The 22,613-nt window shown below is 45.1% G+C and overlaps 1 protein-coding gene across 1 annotated transcript in view; it reads right to left on the bottom strand.

The window, feature by feature from the left end:
• The window catches only part of Clstn2 (calsyntenin 2), a 337,621-nt gene that overhangs the window by 108,427 nt on the left and 206,581 nt on the right, over nucleotides 1-22,613 (bottom strand). Inside the window, exons 3-5 of the mRNA XM_077795496.1 lie at nucleotides 14,690-14,885; nucleotides 13,803-14,011; nucleotides 2,003-2,152 (exon numbers count right to left, since the gene is read on the bottom strand). Coding sequence (XP_077651622.1) covers nucleotides 2,003-2,152; nucleotides 13,803-14,011; nucleotides 14,690-14,885 — 555 coding nt within the window. The remainder of the gene's footprint in view (nucleotides 1-2,002; nucleotides 2,153-13,802; nucleotides 14,012-14,689; nucleotides 14,886-22,613) is intronic.

Below are 22,613 nucleotides of genomic sequence, written 5' to 3'. Positions count from 1 at the left end.
ATCCTCCTGCCTCAGCCTCCTGGGCAGGAAAAGGTACATTTTTCCACCAAGGTTTTACTGCCCATTCATTCATCTGCTCTGCACTGCGCGTGCCCATGCTGTGCCTGGTCCTATGCTGAGCCCTGGAGACAAAACCGCCCACGGCATAACCCTGGACCTCCAGGAGCTGCTGACCACACTGGGCACTGCAGGGTGGGTGCTCAGCACGTTCCTCACACAGAATTGGACATCCTGGCCAAGATTTTCTTTGCATAGACTTAACATTACATTTGCATAGGTTTAGCAAGTACACACTCTGTAAAGATTACATTTAAATATAGGTATAAACAGGGAATCCCAAATCTGTGGGCGCCTCGTTTGTCAAAGACCAAAACACATCAGGATCATTCTCCAGCTATGGCTTTGCTTTTGGCCTTTCCTATTTAAAATCCCACTGTGAGCACATTCCACCCTTTGGAAATGTATAGATTCTTTCTAGAGTTTTCTCTTGAAAGGCCAGGCCTTTACTGCTGATCCTTATGTAAAAATAAAACAAGATGAGTTCTTTACTTAGATAGCTTTTTGTTCACTCATGCAGTGACCCTTTCCCCTCCCCTCCCCTCCCCTTCCCTCCCTCCCTCCTTCTCTCTCTCCCTCCCTCCCTTCCTTCCTTCTCTTTCTGGTACTAGAGATGGGACCTAGGGGCACTCCACCACTCAGCCACATCCCCAATCCTTTTTATTTTTCTAATTTTGAGACAGGGTCTCGCTAAGTTGCCGAGATTGGCCTTGTACTTGCAATCTTCTGAGTTGCTGGGATTCCAGGCTTGCGTCACTGTGCTCAGCCTGAGAAACACAATGACGATGAACGTGACAGAATCCTGCCTTTTGGGCCCTTAGGTCTGGTGCCTTAAGCCCAGACAGAACTCAGGCAGCTGAGGTTCAGGTGTCTTGTGCTGTACCTGACCTACGTGGCCCCGAGAAAAGGGACTGGGAATGAATGCCTGACTAAAAGGCAGCCACTGGAAGTCTAACCAGGGACCTACAGGGTGGCCTGGCCATGGTCTGCCTAAAAAAGAAAGAATATAAAAGGGGCCAGAGGCCTAAAGACACATCCAGGAAGACACAAAAGCCTGGAGCATCACACGTGAAGAGATGTCCCTTCAAGCACCTACACAGGGACACAGAGATGGACACTGACCTCCCTGCTCAGGCACCAGGCCCATCACCAAGGGAGTTATCATTATTCTGTGTGTTAGGTCCGTTTGCTGTGACTAAGGGAACAAAGCACCAGGCAACCTGCACGTGTGAAAGAACAACCAATCAGGTGCCCAGACCAGCAGTGATAACCACCTGTCAATCAGCGGGGTCTCCTGACTAGTCCTGGAAGGACATGGAGCTCAGCAAGATCCCCCCACCAGCCCTAGGAGGACAAGGGACCCTAAAAATCTCCCTTTCCTGTCCCAAGCCCTTCCTTCCTGCCCTAAGCCCAATAAAATTCCAGTTCAGCTGAGCCTGGGTGTGACTCCCCTGGACCCGGTCTGTTGGACTGCAGGGTCTCACCCAGGAGCGAAGCTCAATAAAGCCTTGTTCAGCTGCTTTTAACCTGCCTCCTTTGGTCAACAGTGCCCAACCTTACACCACGAGCTATCCAGTTCTCTGCAAGATGCCCCTAAGCAGCTGTCCTTGCCTTCTTTTCATACCCTAAGGTCAATGACAGAGCCCACGGCCTAAGGGTAATTGGAATTCCTGCTCTGTGGGATAATGACTGTTATTTTGGAAATGTCATCAGGTTTGAGAAAGGGAGCACCGACCTTAGACAAGTTTCCTCTGAGATTCTCAGCTGTAAAGTGGGGATAATAAATCGTCTAAGAAGTGTGAAAACAAACTATTTCTTGCAGCAAAACCATCATATTTAAAGCATTCCTTTCACTGTATTATAATGATTCGAGGACACAGACTGTACCCCCTTTATACCAGGCTAAGATGCCTTCAGGTAACAGGACTGACGGAACCAGGCCCACCTTGCCAGCCAGGCTTGCAAACTGGCTTCACGTCCACCTGCACCAGGGTGTCCTGAGCAGCAGGCTTCTGTCCACAGTCATACGCCGTCACCAGGATCTCATACTGGCGTTGCTTGTCATAGCTGAGCTTCTCAGTGTTCCTGATGTTGCCTGAAGAGTGAAGATCAAAATAATTTCAGGACAAGTTAACCACACTGCACCTCTTCCAAATCCCTTCTCCATGCCTTCAACCTTCATAAGAACAATACCAGCCTTTTCCCCACCTCTTTGTAAAAATGGGGGCCAGACAGGAGCTCCCACCAGTGGCCTGCTGAATGCTGTGGTGGTAGATTCCCAGGAACCCCTGGCTGGAGCCACCTCTCCATGCAGTGGGTCTGCTGAGGAATTCTGAACACACATCTGGAATCCACTGGCCTGGGTTTGTAAGAAATGAGTTGCCTTCAGAGCTCCCTTCCACAGTGCAGGCACGCACGTGGCTGCATCTCTGACCTTGGGCAGAGGGAGCCCATCTGCCATGAAATTTCTGGGAAAAAGATGGAATTCAGAAAATGTCCTGACACATATTTCTGAACATCTGGGCTTGTCGCCAGGAATGTTCGCTGCCTCTTCTCACATTATTTTGCTACCAAATAGGAAGCAAAATCAATAAAAAAAAAAGTGTGACCTCCCTTCTGAAAGCTACACAGAATAACAGATTCTTTGCCCTGAGGAAGAAGACATTTTTCTTTTATGAGAGGGAGAGAGACCAAACAATTTTGGGGGGAGTCATTTGTGTGTTTTTTGTTCCTGTGGGATTGACAATACGATTCATAAATAAATATTTGCTAATTAATGAGCAAAATTTTAATTGACTATTTTTGCAGGAGTACAATTTTCATTCCAAAGAACAAATAACGACCCAAAGCTCATTTAACACTTTAAAGTTTTTAATTCCAAGAGATGAAAGTCTTCCTTTGGTGAGCCTAATTTCTTTCATTCCTGCCTTAAAAATATTTTTTTCTATTTTATTTTTTGATGGTGAAGTTGACAGCGAATTAGACATGAAATGTTATCCTCATCTTTTATAAGAAGTGAAATTAAGAAAATGGAAATTAAAAGAACAGACCAATGAACAAATCATCAAAAAAAAAATGGCTGACTAAGGTAGATTTTTGTGTCTTATTAAAACCATAGGAAAGTTACCCGAGTTTCTTCCATTCTGATGGATGTATATTATTCACATGAATTGAGACAACATGGCATTAAGACAAAAAAATATTGAATAGGAAGGAATCTGACATAACTTTCCTATGTTCATGTATGAGTACACCATCAGTGAAACTCCACATCATGCACAACCACAAGAATGGGATCCTGATTAGAATAAGTTCTACTCCATGTAGCTCTAATATATCAAAATCCACTCTTACTGTCAGGTGTATCTAAAAAGAACAAACAAAAAAGGTTGAAAAATTAGAAAAGTAAAATAATGTTTAAAGACTGGAAAAGCTGATCCATCAATCACCCAGTGTCATTGAGAGTGCTCAGGGCTGGGTCACAGGCTGGTCTTGCACCTGCGGGGACCATGAGGCTGGGGAGCTGGGGGGTGGCTAATGGCAAGGAGGGAAGACAAAGTCATTGTTACACTGAACCAAGAATTAGAATGATTCATCTGTTCCAGACTGTTTCTAAAAATGCAACTGCATCTATTGATTTGAAGGAGCATTTAATTTAATAAATTCATTAAACAAAATCTGTGAATCAAAAATGGATCTGATGGGTTTCTGGCTTTTTATCTGGCATTCAAAATTGCCTTCATTTCCCCTGAAATGTTTATTTTCTTCTCAGTCCTGAGAGCCTGCACGGGCCTTGGACCACTCAGTATTTGGTTGGTAACACTCCTGATAGGTTCTGTTAACAAACTGGCTTGTGTCATTACTGACATCACAGGGGAGGGTTCTGTCGGGGGGAAGCACTTTCATATAATCACCAGAAAAGTCTGTTTCCACAGCATCAGATGGAATTTGGAACAGAAAGTTTTTAAGTTTCTCTTTCCTTAAAGTTAAACGGTCTCAGAAGAGGAAGGCTTGGGGTCCCCAGTCGATGTGACATTAAGCAGACCAAACACTATTGATTGTGGTGGAAAAATAAACACACAAGCCGAATCCTTGACTCAATTTGTCTCGACTCCACTTCTGTAACAAGTCTTAATGAAACTGTCTGAGAAACTAATTGACTTTCTCTGCCAGTACTAACTTCATGCACGGGAAAAAATGGGTTTCAAAGCTCAAGAATTTGAAGCATTAGCTCAAAAATAAGGGCACAGTCTTGAGGCCCATCCCTGTGTGGGAGGAGGTCACCTTTGGCTCAGATGCACAACTAAGATCTTTTGAAAGCACAGAATACGCCCTCAACTTAGCTTCTGTTGCAATTGTGTGTGTTTCCCTAACATTTGGATGAATTTTCCTACTGACTGTCCTCTTCTCAGGAGACCTGAGCTCACAGGAAACTCAGGGGAGATGCAGTCCCTGGGCTTGTTTCTCCAGGTCCAAAGGTACCTGGGAAGCAAATCCTTACAGAACTATTAGTCGCAGACTTAGATATTAATGAAGGTTGCTTTTACTCTCAGGGCAAGTGGGTGGGGGAATAAAGAGAGAAGTGTTGCACACCTGTAATCCTAGAGGCTCAGGAGGCTGAGGCAGGAGGATTGCAAGTTTAAAGCCAGCCTCAGCAACTTAGCAAGGACCTGGACAACTCAGTGAGACCCTGTCTTTAAATAAAATATAATAAGGGTTGGGGATGTGGCTCAGTGGTTCAATGCCCCTGGGTTCAATCCCCTGTACTGAGAGAGAGAGAGAGAGAGAGAGAGAGAGAGAGAGAGAGAGAGAGAGAGAAAGCACTTTGTCTTCCTTCCAGTGGAGTTAAAATGGGAATGACCCTTCTGGAAAGCTCTTTGGTAACCCAAGCCTATCACTTTGAAATTTCTCTTCTCTTTCTACATGGACTCCCTCATCTAAAAACAGATCCTGGGAAAATTGATAAAACTGCAGATATAAGTGCATATATGTTCATCTAAGTGTTACTTACATATTGAATAATGGTCTGATAGGTAGCGGAGTATAAGAGTCTTCTACACCTAAGATGGAGCTTTGTTCAGCACTGAGATAGTGATTATTAAATATCTGTAAGGATGGGAAAGTACCTGCCATCAGATTTTAAGTGAAAAATCAGAAGACAAAAATAAGCAAGGATAGTGGGCTCTTCATTTTATTTCCATATCATAGAAAAGTACTGGAAATATGGGAAACTACAGCGGTTCTCTTTGGCAGGAGGATGGTGACGAACTTCCTCTCCACCCTCCTCTGTGCATTCCAAGTTCCCCACACAGGGCTTGCATTGCTATTCTACTCAGGTGGCAAAGAAGCATTTTCACTGACTTAAAGAATAAACAGATTTGAGGACACACTCTTCCCAGAAACTGCAGAGTCCCAGGACTCCCAGGGGCAGTCTTCTGACAAAGAGCCCAACTGAGAGCAAACACTGGCTTGAGAAGTAGAGCATCTGCCACCTGGTCCCTGGGCATCCTCTCCTGTCAGCCCCTATCATGCTCCAGCCAGTGGCTTAGCCAGACATCCCAGCCAGCACCTGTGTGCGCATTAGTTGAGTTAGCAACAGCATCAGGTGCAGGACTTGGTCCCATTTTATGGATGAGGATCTGCAACCATGCTCTACGTTAGGTCCCAAGCACTTAATCATCTTCTAATGGCATATTTGCAGCCTTTAACCAATGTCGTCCCTTTTCTCCCACCCCCAAGTCCCTGGTAAGCACCATTCTACTGTCTATTCATTCAGGTTGTCACAAATGACATGGTTTCCTTCTCTTTTTAGGGCTGAATAATATTGTGTGTGTGTGTGTGTGTGTGTGTGTGTGTGTGTATCCCACATTTTTTTATATCCATTTATCCATCAATGGACATTTTGGATGTTTCCATGTCTGGGCTGAAGTGAATTAAGCTGTAATATTATGGGAACGTCTTTAAGACAGTAACTTTGTTTCCTGTGGTTATATGCCCAGGAGTGTGATTGCTGGATTAAATGGTAGCTCTGTTGTGAATGTGCTGAGGCACTTCCTTATTGGTTTCTAGTGGCTGGACCAGTTTGACAGCCCACCAACTCATACATCCATCTCCTCTTCAGGGCTTGCGGGGTTGATGTTTGGTAAGAACCATCCTAATCATGCTGAGGGGATATCTCACCGAGGCTTTGATCTGTGTTTCACTGATGATTAATGATATTGAGCATCTCTTGTTGTACCCATTGGCCATTTTATTTCTTCCTTGGAAAAACATCCATTCAGGTTTTTTTACCCTTTTTTAATTAGATCGCTATTCTGCTGTTGAGTTGTATCTGTCTCGTCTATTTTGGATAACTTATTGTGTATATGGCTTAGAAATATTCTCTCTGTTCTGTAGGTTGTTTTTTTATTTTGTTGGATTTTTTTTCTTTTGCAGTGCAAAACTTTTTAGTTTGATAGAGTTCCACATTTTTATGTTTGCTTTTGTTACCTGTCCTATTCATGTCAAAATGATTGGTAAAAATGATTGCCAAGACCAATGTTATGGAACGTTCCTAGGTTTTATTCTAGGAACTTTAAGATCATAGGACTTATGTTTAAATCTTTAATTCATTTGAATTGATTTTGTATAGAGTAAGAGTACAATTCCTTCCTTCCTTCCTTCCTTCCTTCCTTCCTTCCTTCCTTCCTTCCTTCCTTCCTTCCTTCCTTCCTTCCTTCCTTCTTTCCTTATTTATCCAGGTTTTCCTAGCACCATTTATTTACAAGTCTATCCTTTGACCATTGCATATTCTTGATACCTTTGTCAAAAATTAGCTAGCTATATATGTGCGAGTTTATTGTTTCCTGGGTTCTCAGTTCTGATTTCTATGACAGCAACATGCTGCTTTGATGATGATAGTTTTATAATACAGTTTGAAATCAGGAAGTGTGATGGCTCTAACTTTGCTCTTCTTGCTTAAGATTGCTATCATTGCCCAGGGTCTTTTATGGTTGTATAGAAATCTTAGGATTGTTTTTTCTAACAATTGTGAAGGCTTTTATTGCAATTTTGATAGGGATAGCATTGCTTTGGATAGTTTGGACACTTTGATGATATTTATTGTTCCAATCTTTGAGTCCTTTCTTTCACTCTTTCTTTGTGATTGGATGATTTTATGTAGTGGTATGTTTTGATTCCTTTCTCTTTCTCTTTAATGTACCTATTACAGGTGTTTGCTTTGTGGTTAACATGGGGCTTACATAAAAGTTGAATCAGTCTTTAGTTGAATCAGTCTATTGTATGCTGATAACTTAAATATACATTAAAAATACTAAACATTTCCCCTCTTAATTGTGTGTTTTGGGTGTCATGGTTTGTATGCCTCTACCTTGTGCATCCATTAACAAGTTATTTTGGATATAATCATTCTTAATACTTTTGTGTTTTGATATTTAAAATAGATTTCGAAGTGGTTTATATACCACCATTGCTGAATTAGAATATTCTAAATTTGATGCATACTTTTCTTTACTGGTGAGCTTTGCACTTTCATATGTTTTCATGTTTCCATATTAATCGCCTCCTTTGTTTTAGCTTGAAGAATTCCCTTTAGTATTTCTTGTAAGACAGGTCTAGTAGTGATGGACTACCTCAATTTTTGTCTGAAAAAGTCTTTATCTCTGTGTCATTTTTAAAGGACAGTTTTTTTTTTCAGGTAATGTATTCTTGCTTGGTAGTGTTTTTGTCTTGTCACTTTGAACGTATCAGCCCATTTTCTTCTGGTTTGTAAGGTCTCTGCTGATGAATCCATTGATGGCTTTACTAAGGATCCCATGTATGATATGCTTTTCTCTTGCTGCTTTCAAAATTCTTTATTAATTGTTTTATTTATTTGTTGTAGCTGGGGACTAAACCCAGGGTCTCATGTATGTTAAATATGCACTCTACCACTGATCTATATTCCCAGCATTTGACCCTTTGATTATAATGTATCTTGGTGGAGTCAACTTCTTTGAGTTAGCTAAAGAGGTTTTTGAGATTCACGTACCTGAATATTCATATATTGCCAAAACTTTGGGTATTTTTTATACACTATTTCTGTAAGTAAAACATTTTACCACTTTCTCCCTTTTCCAGCTAAATTCTTCATAATGCAAACTCTAATTCTTTTGATGCTGTTTCATAAATCCTGTAGGCTTTTTTTTCATTTCTTTCCATTCTTATTTTCTTTTCTTGTATTCTGACTTGACAATTTTGAATAACCTATTTTTGAGTTTGTTTATTCTTGATTTAGTCTGCTGTTGAAAAATCTCTATTGAATTTTTAACTCAATCATTGTATTCTTCAGCTTCAAAATCTGATTCTTTTTAGTTTTCTGTCTTTTGGTTGAAATTCTTGCTTAGTTTTTGTATTATTTTCCTGATTTAATGAAATTGCTTATCTGTATTTTTTTGTAGCATACTGAGCTTCTTTAATTCAATCAGTTCAAATAACTTTAGGAATCAGTAGCTCCTCTGTTTGTTGGTGATGGTTATGGGCAGTTTATTGTGTTCCCTTGATGGTACCATTTTTCCCTGATCCTTCATTATTCTTGCATTCTTGTGTAGAGCAAGGAAAGACCTTCACCTGAGTGGGTTGAAAGGAAACAATGGGGGCACTGTGACACTGTGCCTAAAGTCTAGTGCCTAGTGCCTAGTGTGTGGAGGCTCCAGGTTTGAAAGGAGAATCACAGTGTCTTATTGGCTCAGGAAGCTGAGATCTGCAATATCAGTAACAACCTTGTCCTTCATGTGTCAAGGGTCATGGGAGTCTATGATGACTGAGAGGTCTGTTGGTATTCTCAATAGTGTCCCTGGATAGAGTGACAAGGGATTAATGCTGTGTGTGTGTGTGTGTGTGTGTGTGTGTGTATACAGAGGGGGTGTGACTATGAGGTCAGTGGTGTGTGTGTATCTGAGTGCAGGTATGTGCATGATGGCAAGGCTTGAGCAGGGCTAATTGTGGGCATATGGGTACTGGTAGTGTACATGTTCAAAGGCATAGGAGTTAAGGCTGAAAGTGGACATGTAGGGACCAGCTTCAGGCGACCACTTGGTGATGGGCAGCAACAACAGGATTAGGCCAGTTGCTATGTGCACAACTGCAGACTCCAACTAGCAGTGTGGATGCATGACATTTCATGCATCATGTTTGTTTCATGCAACCAACGTGGTATTAGTGGCACATGATGGAGTGATGGGTCTCATGTGTATGTGTGTAGCTGCTAGGACCAGCTGCAGGCACAAAAGCCAATGGGTGTCCATGATAGGGAATGGTGGCTCCATGAAGATGTATATCTGCAGGAAGCAGAGCTAACAGTGGGCATATTCATTACTGCAGTGGCCAGCTGTGTATGTATGCATGGTGGTGGGGGCAGGTGATGAGAGGGCAGGTTGCTTACATGTATACAGCCACAGGGACCAGGACAAGTGGCAAGCAAGCACATGGCTGCATAGGCCACCTGCAGGCACATGCTTAGCTGTGAGACACAGCAATAAGAGTTGAGGCTAGCTGCTTGCAGGCACATGGCTAAGGGATCAGACATAGGTGCAGCAAATATGGTGGTGAGGTCTGTATCTGCCGTGGGGACACAGGCCATTTTTGGATACACCCAGTAGCTATGCTGTTGTCTGGGTTGGGTTCTCATGGCAGCAGCAGCAGAGTTAACTCTGAGAGAGGAAGAAAGGAGGTGGTGGCTTAAGCAACTGGAAATTGCAAAAGTGAAAAACTCTGGGTCCTTGGTGGCGGAAGCAGAGAGGATCTGCTGCAGTTCTGCTGGTTGCTGTTTGCCTTCGTGGCAAAAGCTACCTCTGCAGAGCAGACTGCTGAGGTCCACAGTGGCAAACACCATGAGGTCCTTGGCCAGGAAAGCTATAGGGGGTGTGAGGTGGCTACAGAGCTTTTGAGGTGATCAACAGGGAAGCTACTAGGCTCCTACATAAAGCAGACCACCAGGGCCATGATGGCTCCTGCCACCTTGCTGATTGCAATAGCCCTTGCCCAAATAATTTGTTTCTAGCTATCTCCAGACAGCAAAGCCACGCTGCTCTACCCAGTGATTAGTGTGACACTCAAGTGGGTCATTTGGGGAGGGTCCTGAGAGGCTGGGGAAGCTGGTTGTTCACCTATTCCCCTTTGCTCTGTGAGAGGAACTCATGACCTGGGAAGTTCCCTCTCCATGCTTCAGCTGGCCTGGGGGATGGGATGATACAGGTAAAATGAAACTCTTGTTCCTGTCCATTTTGGGGTATGTGGTTATTCTCAATTTTTTCCTAGTGTGTTGCTTTACTTCTTCAATGGACTCCTGAGTTCTCCTAGAACTATTGTTATTTACAGATAGGTGTCCCACTCATTCTTTGTGGGGGGAATGAAGCTGGGGTATCCTAGTCTGCCATCTTGCTGACCTCATTCCACCCTTTGTGTTTATGAACTTAAACACCACTACCACCACACAGTACTGTCCATTATCATTGAGGGTCAGTAATTTTGTAAGAAGGCCTGGGGACAAACACTCAGGGGACTTGGGTTCCAGCCCCAACTCTGCTACCAGTGTGAAGAGGTATTAGCTAGAGTTCTTCACACCCTAGGACTCAGGTTTTCCATTTGACCAATGGAAATAGAGACCCAGGCTCTTCCTATCTCAGAGAGACTGGCCAAGTGCCAACCAACGGGGGCCTGTATGCCCTCTGAAATGAATCCAGAATCTTTCAAGATGGTGACAATATCTCAACTCAGTTACATGTTTGTAATCTTGGTCCAGAAATCCATGGGGAGTGAATAAATCTCACGTCCCAATCATGCAGGAAGATATATAATAATCATGGCGCCATGACTGAGCACTCAATTTATAGCAAGGACCCTACAAACATTATCCCCATCGACTGCCTCTATTTGAAGCCTCACAACCCCCACAAAGAGGCAGGGATTGTCTCTGCTGAGATTTCTCAGGGGAGGAATTCAAAGGGAGGGAGGCTGAGGGCCTCTAGTTGGAAGGGGCTGAGTCTCCAGTTATGGACAGGTCAGGCTGACTCCACATAGGATCTTCTGTCTTTCTTGCTGCCCTGCCTCCCTTGTTTTCCACTAATGCTAAGAGCCTGGCAGGTTGAAGGGATCAGGATTCATCCACCTGAAGCCAGTGGGTAAAGGGTGTGGAAAGTCTAGGCCTCAATGAGAGGACCCGAAATTTAACAGCACTTTCCCTGATATGCATGGAAGCAAAGAACTTCTTCAAGGAACTGAGAAAGGTCATCTAAGGAAGAGATGGAGAAGGGCCAACTGGGAAGCTCATTAGAAGGCATGCTGCTTCTGTGTCTGCCCCGAGGTCCTGCCTTCATTACTTGGAAATCTGCTTTTGTAAACCTCAATGTCGGGGGCCCACGCTCCCCAGGAGTGCCCACCCTCTCCCCTTTATCTTATGCGTTAAACCAAAGTTGGAGGCAGAGGCCTGGCAAAGGCCCATTACTCACTTTTAATGAGACAGCCAGGGAAATAAATTGGCATATGTTAGCAAAATGGCTCATCAAGGTGAGTAATTATCTTCATGACTGGGGCAGTTTACCCTCAGATGAAAGAATTTGCATCTCATCTCTCATTGGGCTCTGGTTCTCCAGATAAGGGCAGGAGGCCAAATGGAGCTTGACCACTGATCACAGATACCTGCTCTTGTCTGATCTTGCTGTTCACCATCGATCTGTCACTCCCCAGATTCCCAAGCTTTCCACAGGGAGAGACTGCACAAGTGATCCCAGGGGACAGAAGCCCGGAGGAGAAAAACATGAAGTGGTTGTTTTATATTTTGGTGTGCATGTGTGTGGGTGATGGGGACAGGCCACCGGGAGCAGTTCTAAAAAGCTCTACTAATTAAACCTTTCTTCTTAGTCCTGCACCAACTATTTCCTCCTTTTATTCCTTATGCACTGATCTTGTGCCCTGGACCATTAGCATCTGGTGATGTCCAGATGTGCAGCTGTCATTCCTGTGACTTTTAGCCTTTTGTAAGGGAGCTATCTCAATACTATTTTTTTCTGTCTTCTGAATATTATTTTGTCTTCCAAGACAAATCATCGTCGACTGAAATAACTTAATGAAGCCTCACAACCCCACAAAGAGGCATGGATTGTCTCTGCTGAGATTTCTCAGGGGAGGAAGGTCAGAAATGAGGGCATCTTCTTGGCTTCCGTTATGGTTTAGACATTAGGTGTCCCCCATGAGTGAGACAATGCAAGATTTGACGATGTCACCTCCTGAGCTGCCTTCCTCCTCACACCCTTCTGTCATGGTGTTCTGCCTTACCTTTGGCCAAGACAATGGTGTCAACCCACTATGAACTGAGACCTCGGAAACCGTGGGTGCCAAATAAACTTTTCCTCCTCTAAAATTATTCTTACCAGGCTTTGGTCACAGCGACCCAAAGCGTAACACAGCTGGCATCTCCTGTGGAATCTGCTCTGGTTCTCAGGTGGCAGGTTCTGCCTGACAGTGAGTTTCTCCCAGGCCTTGATGTTGAGACTTGTAAGCAGGTGACTGATAGCATTCCTCTCTAGACATCGGTAACCAAGAGACGCATGGCTAAGTTTTTGCCTAACTCTGGTTCATGGCATGGTTTGTGTATGAATTTCAGCCTTGATGCCTCCAATTTCCAGTTTTTTTTTTTTCACTAGATGGTAAGCTCCCTGTGGTCAGCCTATTGGTCCAGGGCACAAGATCAGTGCATAAGGAAGTAAAGGAGGAAATATTTGGAAAAAGACTAAGAAGAAAGGTTTAATTAGTAGAGCTTGTTAGAACTACTCCCTATGGCCTGTCCCCCCACATACACACACACCAAAATATAAAACAACTGCTTCATGTTTTTCTACTCTGTTTCGAGTTCCACTCTGTCTTTATTCCAAGTGTCCAGCACCATTCCTAGAAGTCAGTAAGCAAATAGTGTGAAGGTCAGATCTTGCAACTTCTGTATCTTTGTGTGGTACATAAGTGTTATTTGAAACAGAAATAATATGCAGACACCCACACATTCACGCCAATAATTAAATAATAAACTCGTCAAATATTCCCGTTTGCTTATAATCAAAGTATTGAAAATCATAGCCAAAGTGGGCTGAGTTGGTTAGGCGTCTGGCTGTGTTGTTTGCATTACCATGAGTTTCGTATTAATTATTATGGAGAAATATCCAAATGTCTTTATGGGAATGTTTTCAGTTCAGTTCAGTCTGGGATTGAAGTTCCCATTGGGGTTGAATTTCTCAAAACAGATACTGGCAAGAGCTTTAAGGAATCTGGAATGGCTCTCTGGCTTGGGAGGTGGTTCAAATCCCCAGTTTCTCTTTTACAAGGAGCAGGTTGTGGTGGGGGAATCAGGTCACAACTTGTCAAATAGGAACCTCATGGCCCCTGGTGGCACATCTGACATCTGAGTGATGATTGGAAAGTTCTACCAGGAAACTGACGCTCTTCAGTGTCCATATGTGACACTGAGTTCTACAGACTATTCAGTGAGCAGGTTTCTGAGGTTTTCAAGGGTTGATTCTCCACTTGGAAGGACTGCAGTTTGTGTAAGGCTCATTTCTTTCAGTGCAGGCCTGAGCTCTGGGTCACATAACCTACATGGAGGATCTCAGGGAAGCATCAGTACCAGGTTTATATTCAGGGTCCCGCTGGCCTGCAGAGTGTGTGGGGGGGGTGGATTTGTTTTCCTGACCCTACGGGGGTCGTCCCAGGACACTCACCATTTCTGTCAATGGCAAAAGGCACATCTGTCGTGACAATTTCGTAGTTGCAGATCTGGCTGTACTGGGGGGAGCAGTCCTCGTCGATGGCCTCCACCTGCAGGATGCTGTCATAGATCTTGCCCTCTGTCACGATGGCCTTGTAGGCTGGCTCTTTGAAGGTGGGAGCAAACTCATTGACATCCTTCACCTGGATATGGACCACGGCCCTGGCCACGGCACATTGGAAAAAAGGGCTGGTGGTCAGAGAGAATCACACCGTCCTCCCGTCCTTCCCTGGGGGCACTGACTCAGCTGAAGCCAAAGTGGACAGAGCAACAGAAGCATGGTGGCCATTCACGGCTGAGTCTTCTATCCTCCCCCAGGGGACCTTCTGTCTGTCCTCACCTTGATGAAAACACCCCAGACTCCTCGCTGTTCTTTGTCCTTCTCTGTTACCCAATTGCAGCCAAAGGGCTTCCTCTTCCTCTTCTCCCCTTTCTCTGCCCCTTTCATCCATTCCCTCACTCCCCCGGGCAGTACTGACTGGACCTCCATAAGGGATAGAACAGAGGAGCCCCCAGGATGGGAGAGGACTGTGCACTGCAGAAACCCAGAGAAAAGCCATGACCAGTTCTGCAGGCAGGGGCTGTCTTGGGGAACACTTTCTGGAAGAAGTGACTCTGAGCTCCATCCTGAAGGTGGCCTTCCAATGGAGGAGAGCAGGTAGGGTGGCCCTGGACCAGGAAGCAGCTTGTGCAAATGCCTGCAGGGGCTGGGGAACTGCAGAGCAGATGAGCAGGGCAGTGGCCTGGCGCTACCTGTGTCTAAGCAGATCTAAGGAGCAGGCCCTGAATGGAGTGAATGGAGGCCAGAGGGACAGGGCGGGACGTGGTGGTGCCACTCACTTGTGTGACTTCTTCCAGGCCGTCTCCCGGGGCCCGGCACCGCAGTCGTAGGCCTGGATGATGAACGTGTACTCCTTCTGCAGCTCACAGTCAATGGGGCTCTTGGCTCGGAGGCGGCCCTCCCCAGATGTCTTGTTGAGCACCACGGCCTCAAAGGGCAGCTCCTGGCCATGGATCTTGAAGGCACAGATTTCCCCTGTGGGAGGAGACCAGACGGTGAGTAGGCATCCTGGGAACGGCCAGACTGCAGACAGAGCCTCTGCAGGACCAGATCCACTAACCCAAAACATCAATGCCATTGACTCCACACATAGGATTCTCCAGCCAGGATGACTGGTCTCCAGGGACCAGAGCCATGTGTTCATTTCAGGGAGAGTAAAATGAAAATGTTTAATGCAAGGAAATGTCATCCATCAGGTGAACCCTGATATAATAATAATAATAATAATAATAATAAGATGGTCATTGTGCTGGGGGGGGGAGTTGGCTGATTTCCCCAGTTTTCCCAGCATTTCCCACTTGCCTTTGGTCCTGTCTGGCATTAAGGAACTCTCCCACAATCAAAAGACACACTGACTGTAGAGGAAAGGAATAAAACACCCCACTTCTCTCAATCTTTGGCCCTATGACAACGCCCTCCGTGCTTGAAAGTGTGGTGCATGAACCAGAAGCAGCAGCACTGTGTGAAGCTTATTAGAAATATAGAATTCAGGCACACCTGTGAGCCCAGTGACTCAGGAGGCTGAGGCAGGAGGATGGCAAGTTGGAGGCTAGCCTCAGCAACTTAGCAAGGTTCTAAGCAACTTAGTGAGACCTTGTCTTCAAATAAAAAATAAAAAGGGCTGGGGATGTGACTCAAGAGGTAAAGCACCCTGGGTTCAATCCCAGGTTACAGAATTACAGAATCCCGAGTCCCACCCAGACCTGAACCAGAATCTGTGTTTTATCTGGATCCATTGATCCATTTGCTCTCTGAACTCTGAGCAGTGTTGTTCTCTTCTTTTTATTCCTGGTTTAAACACCCCACATTGCTGCAGTCAGATTCTCACCTCCCCACCTCTCCATGATGTGTTTCCACCCACGCTTCCCAGTGAAGACTCGGGAGCCACTTGGAATGGCTATTTCCTCTTTTCAAACAGTGGGGTGCGTCTATGTGAGTTCAAGATTCCCCATGGAGCCCAAAGATCTAACTTCTTAAAGAGCAAAACACGTTGTGAAATTAATGCATCTCACCCCTTCCGCTGTGTTAATGTTTCCCATAACTGTTTCTCTACATTAAAACTCGAAGGACATGAGGATATCTCTTTTTTTCTCCATTGGTGGTTATTTACGCCTTGAACCCCAATGAGCAAGCAAACCCTGTAGCTAATGCCTTGCAATATGCTGAATATTCAAGACACATTCTCCTCCAGTGCTGAGAGCACTCGTGGGCTTTTTAGAGAAATGATGTGCACACATGTATAAAGAGAGACCATTCTTAGAGCAAAGGGGCATGTGAGCATTATGTGGGCAGGACAGAGGCTACTGGGGAGTAAAACAGGCCCAGAGTTGAGAGAACTGGATTCAAATTCCAGGTTCACCACTTGCTAACTGGTAGGCATAAGTCAGATCACATTGCTTCTCTGGGTCTCATCTGGCTCACCTGTAAGATGTTCCAGGAGATGGTGTTGGGGAAGAGGGATCTGCTCTTGAGATGCTATGTCCTTGGTCTGACATTGCCCCAGTTACACCCAGGATACACCAGGAGGCCTTCCCTGGTGTGACTCAGGCACCTGCTTATCTCTCCCTAGTCCAGGCTGGCACAGCTGTTTATAAACACTGATGCGGAGGCAAGGGGGTAATGTGATTGCTTGCCTGCTTCAGCCAATGAGCTTTGTACTTCTATCTACATTATCTCATTTGACTTTCATAACAAACCTGCCAGGCAGGTGTTTTACACAAACTTATGCAAATTAGAAGGAGGGAGGTAGAGGCTCAGGAAAGTTAGTTACTTGGCCAAGGTAACAGGGCTAAGGTGTGGCTGTGCTTTGGATATGTGCACCACATAGAATATCCAAACAGCCCCATAACCTCTAAGTGGACTCCTGGGGGATGTTTCTAGGAACATTCTGCATTCCTATTTAAGCCTTGCTCAGGAAAGAAATCCCCTGTTTTACATACAGGAGGGGTGCCCTGATCTCAGTAATAACAATGTTTTCTAAGATTTCTAAGATGTTCAATCAATACCAATCTTACCTTTAGGCTTTATTTTTATTATTATTATTATTTCTTCAACCTTCCTATTTTTACTACCTATTTTTACTACCTCCCCTCCTAGCTATTTCTTAAATACAGTTGTAGAATCATGGACAAGAGAGACAGGTCATGGACCAGGTCCTTGCAAGAGCGCTGGTTCCATTCGCTGCCATGGCTCAGGCTCAGGAGCACTGGGTATTTTGAAGAGTCTAGTTCTGCCGTCTTCAGGGCAGGATAATAGGTTTCATCTGATCTCAAGTTTAATTTCTGCTCTGAGTTTGCTGGAGTTGAAAGGATGAACCTCTAAAATGCCTGCCTTGTGATTCTATCCCAAGATCAATGCCAATGTGAAAATGTTACCCGTGTACCCAGACTTGTTCTAGGGCATTCTCTGGAGTGTCCAACCAGCGCCATGATTATAAGGCTAATCAGACCATTTCTCTTTCAAGAGCCAAGTTAAACCAAAAATAGATGAGAGTAATTTTTCTGTTGAAAACATCTGATCACAACCAAAGTAGTTCTCAAGACTCAGCAATCTTTAACAAGAGAAAGGGGAACAGGGAGGGAGAGGAGAAAGAGGAGATGGCAGAGGAGATACAACACAAGGACACATAAACTCCAGGGTCACATATTTCCATCGAGCTTAGCCTCAGTACAAGCCGATAGAACTTTTTTTCCCCCTGAGAGGGAACTAAGTCCCAGGCCCTTTACTTGGCCTGGAGACACTAGGCCTGGAGACCCAAAGACAAATGACACGGCTACCTTAAAATATTCCCAAGCACTCCTTACCTACAGACAGGCAGGCAAGGCCATGCAATAGTGGCTTAGCTGTCCCTAGCTCAGACTGAAATAAGATTTCATCCCTTTGAACAAAAAATCTAGAATTCAAGTTACCCTGGTTTATTTAGCCTCTTCTTCTGACACTGTGCGCCTTTTGCAAAAGACTGCAGTTCTTAAATCATTCGTTTGCTTAATGTTAAGGTTTGGATCCTGAATGTCCCCCAAAGGTCATGTGTCCAAAGCTTGGTCCCCAGTGCAATAACATCCAGAGGTGTGTTTTGGGGAAGTGCTCGATCCCCAGGGCTCTGACCTCATCAGTGGATGAACCCACTGAGAGCCAAATGGACTCATGGGAGGTGGTAGAAACCACAGGTGATGGCATGGCGGGAGGCAGAAGGTCACTGTAGGTGTGCCCTGACAGGGTAGTATCTCTGGTCCCTTCCCTCCCAGCTTTCTCCCTCTCTCTCTTGTCTCTCTCCCTCTCTGGTTTCTGGCTGCCATAAGCTGACAGCTTTCTTACTCCACACCCTTCCGCCATGATGTTTTGCCTCTGCTCAGGCCTAAAGCCATGGAGCCAGTGGACCATGGACTGGATCCTCTGAAACCTTGAGCCAAGATAAATCTTTCCTCCTCTTAAGTTGTTTGCCTCAGGTATTTGTCACAGTGACAAAAAAAACCTATGAACACACTTAATCAAGATTTATTAGGAACTAGGTGCCAGACACCCATGAAGCAGGGATGAAGAGAACCAGAGCCAGCCCTGGCCACAAGCTTCTAGCAAGCCCAGTGGGGGAGGGAAACAGGCTCTGAAATAGCCACCTACCTAAGGGGACAGCGATGGTTGAGACCCGAGACCCGTGTGGTGAGGGAGAGCAGTGTGCTGTTAGGAGCCCTGGCCTGGTGGGAGGGATGCCCCAGTTACTGAAGGATGTGAGGGCAGGGCGGAGACCACTGGAAGTGGAAGTGGGAGGGGCTCTGGCCCCAAGGAGCTGGGCTTAGGAACCTCCAGCAGGAAGGCATTTTGCTGCAGTCCCAGAGACTGTAGGGTCCAGAGTGGCAGGAGTGGAAGCCCCTAGGGCAGGGCCAGCTTCATGGGCATGTGACCAGAGAGCCGCACAACTCAGGGCTCAGAAGGGTCTTGAGCTTGCTTTCAATCTCTGATGCTTGTCTTGAAATTCTTAATAATTTTATCTTTTATTTATTTATTGGCACCAGGGATTGAACCCAGAGGTGCTTAACCACTGAGTCACATCCCCAGCCCTTTTTTAAAAAAAAATATTTTGAGACAGGGTCTTGCTTGAGTTGCTTAGGGTCTCGCTAGGTTTCTGAGATTGGCTTTGAACTCGTGATCCTCCTGCTTCAGCCTCCTGAGCGGCTGGGATTACAGGTGTGCACCCCCACACCTGACCATAATTTTACCTTTGACCTTGAGTTTGTGAATGAAGTCTTAGGGGACAATGGAGCACTTCATGAGAAGAGATGGGCTGTGTGCATGCCCACTGGGTCCTACTGCCCCACTTTGACACAGCACTCAGGATGCCCCGGGGGCACAGGATGGACCATGACACTCAGGACTCTGAGCCAGAACAGGTGGGCATGGGACCTCGTCGCCTGAGTGGGAAGCTGGCAGCCTTATGGGCTGTGCTTTCAATTTGAACCACAATTGTTTGACGTGTGAGAAGATGGCAGCGGTATTAGGAGAGCAGGATCTTCGGGAACCGTCGTATCCTTGCTGAAAATGATATCAGCAAGGGGAAGGGCGAGAACAGAGAGCTGCTTTTCTTTTTTTTTTTTTTTTTTTTTTTTTTTTTTTTTATTGCTCGTTCATAACATTACATAGTTCTTAATACATCATATTACACGGTTTGATTCAAGTGGATTATGAACTCCCGCTTTTACCCCGTATACAAATTGCTGTATCACATCAGTTACCCTTCCATTGAATGAGCTGCTTTTCTTTGCCTGCACCCGTGAGCCAAAGCAGAAAGAGCTGGTAGAAGGTGTACATCCCAAGAGGTGAAATAAAAACTGCAAAGTCTGTTTGTTGAGCCTTTACGTGGATATGAATTAAATATGGATGCATACCTGAACTAGAAAATGCAAATTCTACCATTCTGATGATTCAGCACACCAGTTAAATGCTTCTATTTATATCGAAAACTGGAATTGCAAAATATCAAGATAAATCCTAAAATGCAGACTAATACTTTAAACTTTTAATTTGTCTTTACTTAGATCTACACTTAATAGGAAATTTAAAATATCACCACAAGTTGAGAAAGAGAAAAAAAAGTGGAAGGAAATTCCTGAGACGGAGTCCTAGGAAGAGAGATATTTAAAACTGCAGTTCTCTGCGTCCGAGACTCACACCTGGCTGTCTTGATGTTTTGTGAGCCATTGCTGGAATTGGTCATCACTGATAGAGAACTTCAGTGGGAAGATGGTGTACTTTTAACCAGAAAAATCAGACCAAACAGTCTCCAGATAAAAATATCACTATCAGAATCTTGCTCTCCAACAAGCTTGCTTGGGTGGGGCTTGTGTGCTGGGAGTACTGTGAGGAGCATGCACAACAGAGCAGGTGCCTCAGGCTGGCAAGGGGTTGAGAGGGGAGAAAGGCTGCTGCGCCTCTGTGTGTCACCTTGTACCTGGTGTGGCCTACAGAGGCTGAGCCTGGCTTCACCAGGATTCAGGGGGAAACATCTGAATTCAGAACATATTGTGTTTCTATGCTTGCATGCTTTTTTTTTGTGGGAAGAGGGTACCGGGGATGGAACTCAGGGGCTCTCGACCACTGAGCCACATCCCCAACCCTATTTTGTATTTTATTTAGAGACAGGGTCTCACTGAATTGCCTTGCTTTTGCCGAGGCTGGCTTTGAACTCGAGATCCTCCTGCCTCAGCCTCCCGAGCCACTGGGATTACAGGTATGCACCACCTTGCCCAGCTGCTTGAATGCTCTTGAGAAACAGATTGTGTTCTTCATTTTCTAGATGAGGAAACTGAGTCTTAGGAAGATGAAGTGGGTCATCGAAGGTCACTTGGATAGTAAGGAACTATCTTCAAAGGCTGAAGCCAGATCCTCTTTGTTTTTTAATGCCACTTAGCACTGGGTCACTGTGAGGTTGCTGGACAGTATTTGTTCAAGTTGCAATTGGTGGATACCTGGCATCCCCAAGACCCTTAATGGAGGGAGGTGTCCACAAAAATTAAAAAGACCATAATATCAATACTAAGATGTTTTCACTCTGCACCAAAAGCTTGAAGCTATTCTTTTGGAGAAAACACCTGGCTGGGGCCACGCTCTCAGGTTTGAGGAAGGGGGGGGGTCTCTGGGATCTTCTCCTCCAGGCTGGGAGGTCCCTCCAGATCAAGTTGGAGGCATCTGCTCTGGGCCTGCACACTCTACGTTCCCCCCATTCCCAGTGTGTGCTCGGCACACAGTCAACACTGACGGCCCCCCTGGAGGGCTGGGCAGAGCAAGGGTTTGGGGCAGGCTGTACAGCTGTCCATAGAGTCATCCGTTGTCACTTTAATCATCCTAAAACGGGAAAGGACAAAGGCTGATCACGTCCAAAGGTAATCCTGCTCAGAATATCAAATTAGAAAATAAATCTACTCTTAAAACAATAGACCAAACTCACCCACTTCAGATGAACTTAAAGTCTTCAGAAGCAGAAAATGACAATAAAAGGGTTGCTAGATTGTCACTTTGGGTGACGATCAGAGGTCTGGGTGTGTTGGGCAGATTCGGGGATTGTTCTTGCATTGAGTCCTATCTCAGCTTTTCTTAGGTCTATGACCTTGGGTGGCTCCCAAGTTCCTTTCCATTACAGCTAGGGACACTGACCATGTTTAATCCAGAAAGTGCCCTGAAGCTACAGTGAGACATTTAATGAGGAAGTGCTTTGGGAAGTAGAAAGGTCTCTGGGCTTTTTATTATTACAATTATAATACAGGCTGTCTTCTGGCCCACAAGGTCCTGTGCTTATTGTTACCTTACCTCCATTCCCATTAGAAGCCAAAGTGGGTAGGGATGGAGGGGTCACCATTTATCATTTTTTGTCTACTTAAAATTGAGTCAAATAAAACATTCTTTTAAAAGTCGTTCTCCCAAAGCTCTGTGTTGAGATCAAAATCCCCTTCTTTCTGGAAGATTAACCTAGCACGGTTATGTGTTTCTGAACAAAAGACAAGGCGTTATTCCTCATTCGGCAATATTTATTGAACAAATAAATGATGTAGCAACTTATATATACGCTGAGAGGCGTGGGGAGGTCCCCGTGGCTCAGCCCATCATAACCAGGTCAAGCAGAGAAAGAGCAGGTATTCAGGGGTCATTTGGTCTGCTCAGTGGACAGTGGTTCTGGAATTGAGGGACTCAGGTGAAAAGCACACAGTACTCATGTACTCAGCGAGCCTTCCCTGGACATAACGAATATAGTAAGAAGCAACTGGATCATAGTGTTAGTTTGTAGCAATCATGGAGGTTCACATTTACTAAGTGTCATCTCCACTGAGCCAGGCACTTAGGGCTACAGTGGGAACAGCCTCCATCTCTAATGCGCTGACCTGCTTGGCTAGTGAGGGAGACCCTGATGAAGCAGAAGTCAGCTCTGTCTTTGCAGATGGAAGGAGGTGGGAGGGCCAGGACATGCTGCAAAGTCTGGAACAGGTGTATTTGCTGGGTGTTGGGAGAACAGAAATGATGAGTGAATCTCTTCTTATAAATACTTCCAGAGTCAGTTGCTTGGTATCATGGAGCCACCACAGAGGAAACCAGTAGCTCCAAGAAAAAAAGGAGCTTCAGCCTCAACAACTTTGCTGAAACCCTGCGTGAACCCAGTCCTGTGTGTCTGGGATGGCATTTCAGTGCTTCTGTTCCAAGATACAGCAGGTGGGGCAGCTC

Source organism: Urocitellus parryii, chromosome 2 (assembly GCF_045843805.1).
Source record: "Urocitellus parryii isolate mUroPar1 chromosome 2, mUroPar1.hap1, whole genome shotgun sequence".
Lineage (NCBI taxonomy): Eukaryota > Metazoa > Chordata > Mammalia > Rodentia > Sciuridae > Urocitellus > Urocitellus parryii.
This window is presented reverse-complemented; position numbering and strand designations above follow the sequence as displayed.